General features: G+C 35.6%; 1 protein-coding gene across 6 annotated transcripts in view; it reads left to right on the top strand.

Moving 5' to 3' along the window:
* The first annotated feature begins 1,543 nt into the window (after positions 1–1,543).
* The window catches only part of LOC131151867 (protein PAM71-homolog, chloroplastic), a 51,993-nt gene continuing 42,006 nt past the window's right edge, over positions 1,544–11,530 (top strand). For 2 of the 6 annotated variants that reach the window (XM_058103322.1, XM_058103319.1), the window contains exons 1-3: positions 1,544–1,996; positions 3,554–3,713; positions 4,383–4,566. In XM_058103322.1, the coding sequence (XP_057959305.1) occupies positions 1,879–1,996; positions 3,554–3,713; positions 4,383–4,566 (462 nt within the window). In that variant the 5' untranslated portion in view covers positions 1,544–1,878. Of the gene's footprint in view, positions 1,997–3,553; positions 3,714–4,379; positions 4,567–11,530 lie in introns of all 6 variants that reach the window. The other 4 variants (XM_058103320.1, XM_058103321.1, XM_058103318.1 and 1 more) reach the window with 4 other exon arrangements.

The raw sequence follows: 11,530 nt of genomic DNA, 5'->3' as shown, positions 1-11,530 counted from the left end.
CATTCTCTTTCCCTATTCTCTTTACTTTCTACACTTGTATGCTTATGCTTAAATTTTTTTGAATGACTCACTTATTTTAAATATCTGCATACATTAATATTTGTGGGAACTGAGATTACTTAGAAAGACTTTAGGTTGTGCAATACTGTTTGTGGTCCGGAATTAGGACATAATTAACCTAAGAAGAAATTTTTTAAATATCCAATTCACCCCTCTCCCCTCTTGGGACCACACCATTCCTATCAAAATGGACTGGAAGGAAAAGACATTAGGCACTTTGAATTTGAAATTCAAACCACCAACCATCAACTATCAACTGTCATATTTTTTGCCTAATATGTAGCGAGTCTAAGACATGAGGCATGCCCAAATCTCTCAACCAATTACAAGCAAGCAACTCAAAAATTCAAACTTTCTTTAGGTCAATTGACCGCTTACAAGTGGCATCAAATGGTAAAAGAAGAAAAGGGGTCGATTGATTGCCCAAAAGTGGTCAGTCGACTGCCTTATGCTGCATTATATTTCTTTGTGTTTTTGAGTTAATTTTTTCACATATTCAGCTCAGTCTCTATATTTTATTTGGTACTGTTGACAGTGATGTAATATAACATCTATAAATTTATACAACGTTTTTATTATAAAGTGAGCACCTAAACACTACTCATTTAGTTAACGCTTAAAAAGCACTGCCTTTTTTTTTGGCTGCCCAATAGACCAAACAACCTAAAATCAAAGAAAAAGACCAAAATAGAGAAAAACAAAAAGAAATTATAGGGTTCAATGTATAGGAGAAGAAAAAAAAAAAAAAGACTCTAAACCTCACCAATTTGACCTATTCTTAAAATAAAAATAAAAATAAAAAAACCCTTGGCTTCCCTGAACAAGGGAAGGGAGGTTGCACTTCTCCTACATACAAAAATTAGCAGGAATTTTTTGATGCAATTACATAACTTTTAGTAATTTTCTAATTCAACACTTATTATCAATACTTTTCTGATTTAACACTCTTTTAAAAAGGTATTTCCATAAGTGATTTCAAATATTCCTTATTGCCCCAAGAATAATTTTGTTAAACATGACGAATAAAAAATGTAAAAGATCTTTTTAAACAACTCTTATCATTTTCAATTTTTAAGAAAACTTATGAATATTTTTTATTACAGTTATATTTAACATTCATGTGATAATTTTATATTAATTTTAAAAATTGTGTAGAATGGATGGTTTAATTTATAATATTTAATTTTGAATATTAAAATAATGCAATAACATTTCTCAATCTTTTTTAAAAAAAATGATAAAGTCAAAGCTTTTAGCTTTGACCTTTAGATGACAAAATACAAAATTAACAACGTAAGCAAGCACGTCATCATAATTTTTTCATAATACACTAACAAAAATGAAAAAACTTAAAAAAAAAAAACGAAAGCGCTTTGTTTTCATTTTTCCATAAGTACTAAAAATATTTATATTTGGAAACAAAAGCCAATTTAATTCTTGAAGTCAAATAGAAATAATAAAAATTTTAGAAAATGTAAAAAATAAACATGTTTTAAAGGATGAGCAAGGGGCACGTATTAACTATTTCTCCCGCCACGCAGCGGCCTGTTTTATGATTACCTTACTTTTATTGTACACGTGGCAAACTCCCACAAGAAACTTGCAATAAAGCAAGATAGAGGCCCCTCTGCTCCTGCTCCTGCCCCTGCTCCGCTTCTCAACTGAGTCTGCAATTTTCAGTTCAGAGCTTGTTCTGCCTGCTTCCTGCAAGGTTTGGGAGCAGAAGAAAGAGGAGCTAGACTAGGGTTTTGTTTTCGAAGTGCATGGAGATGAATCTATAAGGAAATTTTTTGAAATCATAGATAATAAATTAAGAGTATGCAGGCGCAGGTTTATTGTGCACCAACTATTTCAAGAGGGAAGCCACCCTTGTTGGCCTTGGCGGATTCGGTACCATGCTGCCCTACTATTTCCTGCAGACCAATCTCATCCTCATGTAAGTTCCTAGAGATATTCTTGTCCTTTATTGTTTTTTGTTGATTATTTGTTGAGATGGGCATAAACAGAAGTTAAGAGAGGGATGACTATCTTGTGAACTCTCGGTATGTATTAACACATATATTGCTGCTGGTTGAATTGAACTTCTAAAGGGACTTACATTTATATTGTTTAAGAAGTTAAATGGATGGCTCTTTTTTTATTGAATTTTGATGAATTCGTATTGAAATTGGGGCAGTTTGTGCTGAGAGCTTCTCAATTCAGTTGGAGGATAATGCAATGTTTCAAAGTAAATCAATTGTTTTATTACAGCAGAGTGGACAACCTGGTCTTTGTGTTGGTAGGTTTTGTCAGTTTTGGTTTGATGAGATGAATTGACCCTATATTTGGGAGATTGAAATTCAGATCTTGGATTTGGATTTGATTACACTCAGATAGCTTGCAAAACAAAATCGCATTGAATTTTCTTTTCCATATCCATGCATCCAAATTGGAGACTTGAAATCTATACTCCCAAGTACAAATTGAAAGTACTAAAATTTTCTTTAAATTTTTTTTTTTTTCTAAATTCAAGTTGGATTAACTTTTGTTGAGTCTGAGCTATGCGATTTGAAGAAGGTTTTTAAGTTTATTGAGCATGGCCCAATTCGGTTAATGCAAATCAACAAATAGATTAATGTAGACATGAGAGGCTATTTTATGTGTTGATGGGTTGTAATCAGTGGCAAAGTTATAAACCAAGAAGTGATGCACAGTATTTTGGGGATGTTTTTTATGAAAACTTTGCAATTATGTGTTCTTTTGACAGTTATACTTACAACCCTAAGCTTAAATATGTGAAAAGCTTGCTGTGGAATAATTGGGAATCTAAGCCAAAGAAAAAGAAGGCCACAATTTTTAAGCCAGAATACATACTCATTGGAATGGTCTAAAATTGCATTAGTTGCAAATCTAACCAATAGAATGCTATTAAATGGAATCAAACTCATTATTAAATGCATATGGTAGGATATATGATGTAAGGCTTTCACTTAAGCCTACTTATTTTGCACTGAATAATGCAAATTGGCTTTTATTTTCAGTGCCCATGTAAAGGGGATCATCCCATTCATATTTCATATTTGGACTAATTTTTCATTTTACTATTGGAGAAGGCATAAAATGAATGTGAAACACAAACTACATTGGAAGGCACTTATTTTTTTTTTTTTTAAAAAGAAGAAGAAGAAGAAGAAAAAGATTAAAAGGCTGAAAAAATTGTGCTATAATGATTAGTATTTTGGAAAACTTCATGCTTTCTTCTATTAAGTGGAAGCTTTCAATTTGTTCATCTGATGCATATATGTTGAACAAGGATTTGTTGATTGGTTGAGTTGATTCTTGCTTCTAATATGGTATGGGTTTATTGAAAAATAGCTTTATTTACATGTTGTAACTGTAATGGGCTGTATTCCAACTTGATTAACTTTTCTTGTTTGATTAGTTAACATTGCATCCGGTGGCATATTATCGTCGTATAGCGAATTGAGTGACATTTTGTCTGACTTCTTTGTAGGGAGATGTAGAGAAATTACTAGGCTGAGTTCTCTTTGTGGCACAATCAGAGCCCAAGAGTCAAACTTCAGTATTGGATCTGGGAATTATGAAGAGAGGAATGAAAATGAGAACAAAGAGGTCTACATCAATGGTCCAACCAGTAAAAGTTCATTTCATCTGTGAGTTATATCAGATTGATTTTGCTGTTGCTAGACTTTATACTTTCTGTGTGTAATAAACCTTTCAGGTGCCATTACCAGATATTTGCAATATATGAACTTGGATTGGAAAACAGATTTTATGACGTGCAGTTGTTACCTTTTATAGATGTCAATCAATTGTAAGGAATCTTTTGCTAATGAAAATTAGTATATGCATGCATGAATAGATCTAAGGATTTGAAAATTTTCTCATTTTAGCCAGAGTTTCCAGTGTTCAGAATTCACCCTAAATTGATCCATTTCAGTGATTGTCTAGCCTATCCATTTGAAATAAATGGTGCAAGATTATTTTGTATGAATTCAAAACATAATTTTTCCTATATAATTACCTAATTTTGCTCGCTTTTTACATATCACAACGGATGAATAAGGATGTGGTAAATATAAGCACGATAATGGTGATCCTATTTATGTGAAATTCATGTAAATCGACAATGAATAGAGCAGAGAGTAATTACCATAGCAGTTTGTTCAATTCACAGATACCATTACATATTTGTTAGTGTATTCACATGAGGTTATGTTGCCTTTTAGTTAATTCAATGACTTTGAAAATATCATATGTCTGTTGCGAATGATTGCCTTAATCAGCCCAAACTCATACATTTGCCTTTTATGATTTAGCAGTGAGAAGCCTCCCAATCAGATTCCTTATCCTCTGTCTGTAGCCACTGTTCTATTTGGATGTGCTTTAGTATATTCATTGATTGCTTTTGGGAAAGGAAGACCTTCATTGCTCTTAGCAGCTATTGCAAAGTCAGGCTTTACTGCTGCATTCACGCTGATATTTGTTTCTGAAATTGGGGACAAGGTAACCATATATCATTGGAAGAGGTTATGCTTCTTGATCTTTTTAAAATTCTCTGCTTTGTTTACATGCAGACTATAGCATGTTGATCCTATTCAAAAAAAATAGTCAATAGGTGTTATGGAATTTCATATGATTTTTACGGTGTCCTCTAGTGAAAAAAAGGGAGTGAGGGAGCAGGAAATAGAGCATATGAATTTATCTTAGGAAGTATGAAAAATAAGACATCCTTCTCTATTCTTTCAAAACATACAGTTGTGGTTCTTCTACCATGTACAAGTACAACTGAAAGCTTGATTATTCATGTTTGATATGAAGAGAAGCAGAACAGGGGATTTGTCATTTAAATGTGGCAAGCTTGTTTTTCTGTTTACTTTACTGTTCTTGATTTTTGTAAGCATTGAATTCACTAGATTTGTTTTTTATATAAGTGAGTTAAAAATTCAAGAAAAAAAATGATAAGAATACAATTCTATTTCCTTGAAACTCTGGGTCATAGAGATAACTTCAAATGAGGGAGAAATGACAATGGAGAGTTTAGAAGGCTACCAGACAATATTGGACATTGTTGAATTCCTATCAGCCACAAAGCAAAGCTGTGGTTAATTCTCAAATTATTTACTTTTGAATGTTTTTCCATTAGCATATAAGTTGAATAGTCCTTAATTTGAAGCTAGCCCATTTTTATAGTACCTGATTTGCTGTAGGCACTACTAACCATGATTGAGAAATTTTAGGGCAAAAATGATTCATTTTGACCTTCATTGGAATTTGGTTCAAAGCCAAACAAATGCATCCACATCTCCACACTTCCTATTCCCATTGTGTCCTTAATCTAAATAGAAATCTCAAATTCTTACAAATTCATTGCTAAAATAACAAAATGTTAGATATTGCGTTTCTTCTTGTGGGTGTCAATGTAGTTATACTGATGGAGATACTGGCAGAATATGGACACAAAATAGCATAAATAACATAGCAGGTGTAGGAGAAACTTATCAGGGAGATGTTTGAAGCATGTAGAGCACTGTCCTTTAGGACAGATTTCACCCCTCTTTGATGCTGGCAAGTTCACAGTGACCACCCTTTGGGATGCAACAGACCATCTCACATGAATGTTCTCACAGTGTGAGTTAGCAGTTAATGTAAAACTGATAGGCACTCAATGGGATCTTTTTGTGTAATTTTGGATTTTTTTTTTCTTTTCCGTTCTCTTTTTTCTTTTAATACACTTCTTTGTTTATCCCAAAAAAAAAAAAAAAGATTTGATATATTTTTGGATTTTAAATGTAATTTTCAGTTTTTAAGGGTTTGGTGTTGTTGTTTTTAAGAGAAAAGCGTATATAAAGTCTCAGTTGTGTGACGTTGGGGTTGGCTTGCATTATTAAAATTGAGAATCCTAATTGTGCTTTGCACTAATATTTCCTTTCTCTTTACTTTTAACTTACCTTTGTTTCTATTGCTTCCTATTATTTTCTTGCTAATGTTACAACTGATCCTGCATCAACAACTCAATTACAAATCCTTGTAGACTAAGATTTTTCTCCTTCTGGCTCTTTCTTGAAGGAGTCCTTATATTTCCTTAGTCTGTTTTGTTCATTCTTATGTTGATGAAGTTATTTCTCCTGTTTAGTATCCAAAAGAAATTTTAAATATATATATATATATATTTATATATGTGTGTGTGTGTATATATATCCTAGTTAAGGAGATAAATAATAAATAGCCTTAAAGAGAGATCTAGCTACTGTCAAATGTAAATCACCGCAGTTGTTTAGAGCTCAATGGATGCCTTCTATGTTTTGTAATACAAATCTCTGTGGCTAGGAAATTTAACAATTTAATGCATTTGGGTCTGAATGGAAGCATGTAAATCAAATTCCTCCCAGCCCATTACTTAGGAAGACTCTTTTATCACAAGTTGCACACATTTAAAATGGTCCCTATTATGGTTTATTTTTCTCCAAACTCAGGTTGAGTGTGATCCCATGGGGCTTTGTGTTGCACCCCTGTAAGCATAGCATCAATACAACTATAATAGAATTAAGTAATAGTCATTGGCCTTTTGTTTCTCTTGGAAATTGGCATTGTGTTTCTTTAGCCATCCTTTATTTAGAGCCTGGCAGCCTGATCTCTTGACGTGTTTACTCCCAGACTAAAGAAAGGAGAGTTGCATAAGGTTGGCTTATATCTTAAGACCTTTAGTTAAAACACTTCAGAAGGAAATTTCTTAAAATGTGGCGAAGCAGAAAAGCTTCCAGTTTCAACTTGCATTCTAGAAAAAATTACAATATACAAATGTACAGTTCTGTATAACCTACAAACACTAAACTTTCGGGGTCAGAAAATCTACAAGCTACTCAAGGTACAATAATATCCTTATAAGAAATAATATTTGTAGCTCATGTTCGCCCTCCCTTGCAATCCTGTGATGTGAGCATAGATAGCATGGAGGTTCTCTGCCAAGTCAGAACTGAGAATGAGCAGCTGTACGAGATTTGGTAGAGAAATCAGCAAGATGGAGAGAGGAGATAAAAAGGTAAGTTAATATTGCCCAAATGAAGATGATGAACAGAATGGCAATTTATCTCAATATGTTTTGTCACTCTCACAGAGACCAGAGTTGCACGCAACTTGTATGACACTTGATATCACAAAGCAAAGGAAGAGACAAAGAAGAAACACTTATATTAGAAAGTAGCCAATGGACATAGACAATATTGCCAGTAGTTTGTGTTTATTGGATTGAATGCCTCTCTCTGTGAGGGTTCTCATATTATATAGCAAATAGAAACGTCAGTTACAAGGCTAAAAATCAGCAGTTACAGCCATCTAGGAGACAAATTAAGGCAACTATAATTAGCCTATTAATTACAAAATATCAACTATAATCAGCCTACTAATCACAAAATATCTACAGCAATAATATAAAATCATGCCATAATTAGAGAGACTAATTATGGCACTGTATCTGACTAACATCCCCCTTCAAATTGATGCTAGTCGATCAAGAAGCATCAATTTGCCCACAAGGAACTGATGGTGCTGTCATGTCATAGCCTTCGTGAAGATGTCAGCTATTTGGAGGTGAGTAGAAACATGAGGCAGAGATATAATCTGAGTGTCCAAGGCTTCTTGAATAGAATGATAGTCTACTTCAATGTGCTTTGTACGCTCATAATAAGCTGGATTAGTAGCTATTTGAATGGCACTAGTATTATCAGCATGAAGAGGAGTAGAATCAAATTGAGAAAAACAAGCTCAGCCAGAAGCCCATGAAGTTAGACAATCTCAGAACATGCTGTAGACATTGCCTGGTATATGGATTTAGTAGAGGATTTAGAAACATGAGCTTGTTTCTTACTTTTCCAAGAGATCAAGGAATCACCAAGAAACATGCACCAACCCATGACAGACCGCCGAGTATTAGGACATTGAGCCCAATCCGCATCACTATAAGCGACAAGGCGAAGTGGAGAGCTAGTTGGAAAGAACAACCCACGGCCAGGTGACCCCTGAAGATATCAAATAATATAGCGAACAGCAGCTAAATGAAGGTAGCGGGGAGTTTGCATAAACTGACTAATCTGCTGGACGGAGAAGGAAATATCAGGCTGAGTAATAGGAATAGTTCAAGCTCCTTATCAACTTTCGGAACACAGTGGGATTAGAAAGAAGATCAACCTCCTCACTTCGATATTTCACATTGACCTCCATAGGAGTATCCACCAAAGGCGAATCCTGAAGACCTGCTAGCCCAATCAAATCCTAGGTATATTTGCATTGATTCAAGACTATACCAGAAAAATCTGTGTGCACTTCCAAACTCAAAAAGTACGTAAGAGGACCAAGATATTTCATATGAAAAGAAGCCTGAAGATTCTGCTTAAGATGATCAATCAAGTTGGAGTCGGTGCCAGTAATGACAATATCATCCACATATACTAGTAAGAGAACGAGACCAGTCGGAGTCTTGCACAGAAACAAAGAAGAGTCATATTGGCTTTGAACAAAGGAGAGACAAAGCAAACGCTCGGGGAGCCTGTTTTAAGCCATAGAGAGATTGCTTTAACTTACATACCACGGAAGACGGAGAAGAAAACAAACCCGGAGGAGGACTCATGTAAATATCCTCTTTGAGATCACCACGAAGGAAATCAAAAGAATCGTACGCACTGTAGTCATCTTCGCCACAGGAGCAAATTTCTCCTCATAATCCACCCCATATTCTTGCTTGTTCCCAAGTGCAACTAGGCGTGCCTTGTACTAGTATAGAGTCCCATAAAACCCATTTACAACCAATGTCTTTAACAGTAGAGGGGCAAGGAACAATATCCCAGGTATAATTGTCCTAGAGAGCTTGAAGTTCCTCATCCATTGTTTTTCACCAACATTCATGTTTAACAACCTCTGAAAAGCATGTAGGAATGGAAATAGACGACAAAGTAGTGTTAAAAGAAGTGTGGTAATCATCATACCGATAAGGAGGACGTGATACCCAAGTAGATCATCAAGGACTAGGCTCAGGAGGCGTGGGAGAACTAATCAGACTTGTCTCAGTTGTCATGTCAATATTAGGAGAAGTCGTCGAGACAGTTTCAGATGAAGGGTCAATCTTGGGAAAAAGGCTAAGTTGGTCGATGTCTAGTATACACAAGTCCCAAGAGATGACAATTCATCAAAACAAGGTAGAATACTAATCTCAGGCAATGGCTTAACATGTGTAGGAAAGAAACAATGATTCTCAAAGAAAACAACATTACGAGATATATGAAATTTGTTAGCACTAGAATCATAACAAACGCAACCTTTGTGGGAAATACTATAACCCATAAAGGCACATTTAACAGACTGAGCAGAGCGTTTGTAACGTTCATCATGAGGTAAATGAACAAAGCAAACACATCCAAAAGTATGCAGATTGAGATAGCTAGGATGCTGATAGTACAAATGGTAATAAGGAGAATCAAAATTCAAGAACTAAGAGAGCAGTCTATTACTTAAGTAAATTGCAGTACATAATGCCTCAACCTAGAATTTAGACAGGATGGATGATTCAAGCAATAAGGTGCGAACAACATCCAAGAGGTGTTGGTTCTTTCGTTCCACCACCCCATTTTGCTGAGTATGAGGACAAGAACGTTGAGAGACAATTCCTTTGTGATGCAAGAAATCATGAAACTCATGGGACATGTACTCTCCACCAGAATCAGACCTCAACATCTTAATACATGTAGAAAATTGGTTCTCAATATATGCGACAAAGTTCTGAAAAACATATAGGATCTCAAATTTGGCCCGAAGAAAATAGACCAAAGTATACTGACTGAAATCATCTATGAATGTCACAAAATATTTATATCGAGCATGAGAAATTATAGGAGAAATGCCCCACACATCACTATGCACAATATCAAAGCATTTTGCAGCACGACTACCATGAGAAGGAAACGATGGAGTCTTACTCTTACCAAGTTTGCATACAGAACAATGAAATGACAAGTGTTTAGAAACATGTTCTTTATTGCCTAACAAACCAGAATTTAACATACGAGACAACACAACAGAGTTTGGATGGCCCAAACATTTATGCCATACTTCACTTGGAGTATTAACTTTCATACAAGCCAAAGATAAACTACTAGGAATAGAAAGCTGCAGTGGAAAGAGTCTACCAACTTTAGGCCCCTTCGTGAGTATCTTCCCCGACGCCTGATCCTACACAAGACAACCATCACAAGAAAAATGGACATCACAGTTTTTCCCAACTAACTGGCCAACCGAAATAAGATTATTAGACAGTGTAGGAGATACATAAACATCTTTGAATGAAGGATTGATATCTCCTATTTCATTAATAGCTAAATGACTCCCATTAGCTACTTGAATTTGCAAGAAACCATGATATGGACAAACATTGCACAATGCATTAGATGACTAGGTCATATGATTGGATGCAGAAGAATCAATAAGCCAAGACTTATGCGAAGTATTACCTTGAAGCCCCATGGTGGAAAAAGCTGACATAATCATTTTCTAGACCATTTCAGGGGTAAGACTAGAGGATCCAGCGACAAACAAAGAAGCTGAGGACATCCCTAGAGCAGAAGAAGTGTTCACTGTAGCCTGATAAGCAGTGGCGTGACGATTTGGAGGTTGAGTGGGACATTCTCTGATAAAGTGGCCTTGTTTCTTGCAATAGTTGCACACTTTCTTTGCACAGTTGGCGGCAATATGACCATACTCCTTGCAGCTGAAACACTGGACCTTGAGTATGTCCTAACCCTTCCCTCTCCCGTAGGCTACATAGGCAATGAGATTCAGGTTAGCATCCTGCTAGAACTCGACCTGTGTGAGAAGGCGCTGCTCCTCGTGAAGTAATTCTCCAAAATAAACATCCAAAGATGGTGAAGGATCTCGGTTCATTAAATTTGAGCAAGTAGCCTCAAATTCAGGGCACAATTTCATCAGAAATTGATCTCTCTTGCTCTACTCATGAACATCTTGAACAGCAAAGATAGATGCAGTAGGTATCTTCCCATAAACCACATCAGAAAAATCTCCCCATAAATTCTGAAAACCAGAAAAATACTTCTGAATGGAAAGATTGCCTTGAGTGTAACTAGCTATCTCATTTTTCCAACTAAAATCGACGTGTAGTATTATCCCGGTGATAAACCTTCAGCAAGTACTTCCACATTGTCTTTGCAGTCCTATAGACCCTCAAATTGAGCACAATAAGAGGATCAACGGACCCTAAAATCCAAGACATCACACGTGCATCTTTGACCTTCCACTTGGCCAACTCCTTAGGCTCCGTAGGAGCTGGATCACTACCACCAATCTAGCCCCACAATTCTTTCCGTGTAACAAATAAACGAAACTGGAATTCCCAAGCAGAGTAATTTTTTCCAGTAAAACGCACCCCAAAGGAATCACTAGAAGACATGATGAAACCCAACAAAAA

This window comes from Malania oleifera, chromosome 3 (assembly GCF_029873635.1).
Source record: "Malania oleifera isolate guangnan ecotype guangnan chromosome 3, ASM2987363v1, whole genome shotgun sequence".
Classification (NCBI taxonomy): domain Eukaryota; kingdom Viridiplantae; phylum Streptophyta; class Magnoliopsida; order Santalales; family Ximeniaceae; genus Malania; species Malania oleifera.
Note: the sequence above shows the minus strand (reverse complement) of the source record. Positions and strands in the feature narration are given on the sequence as shown.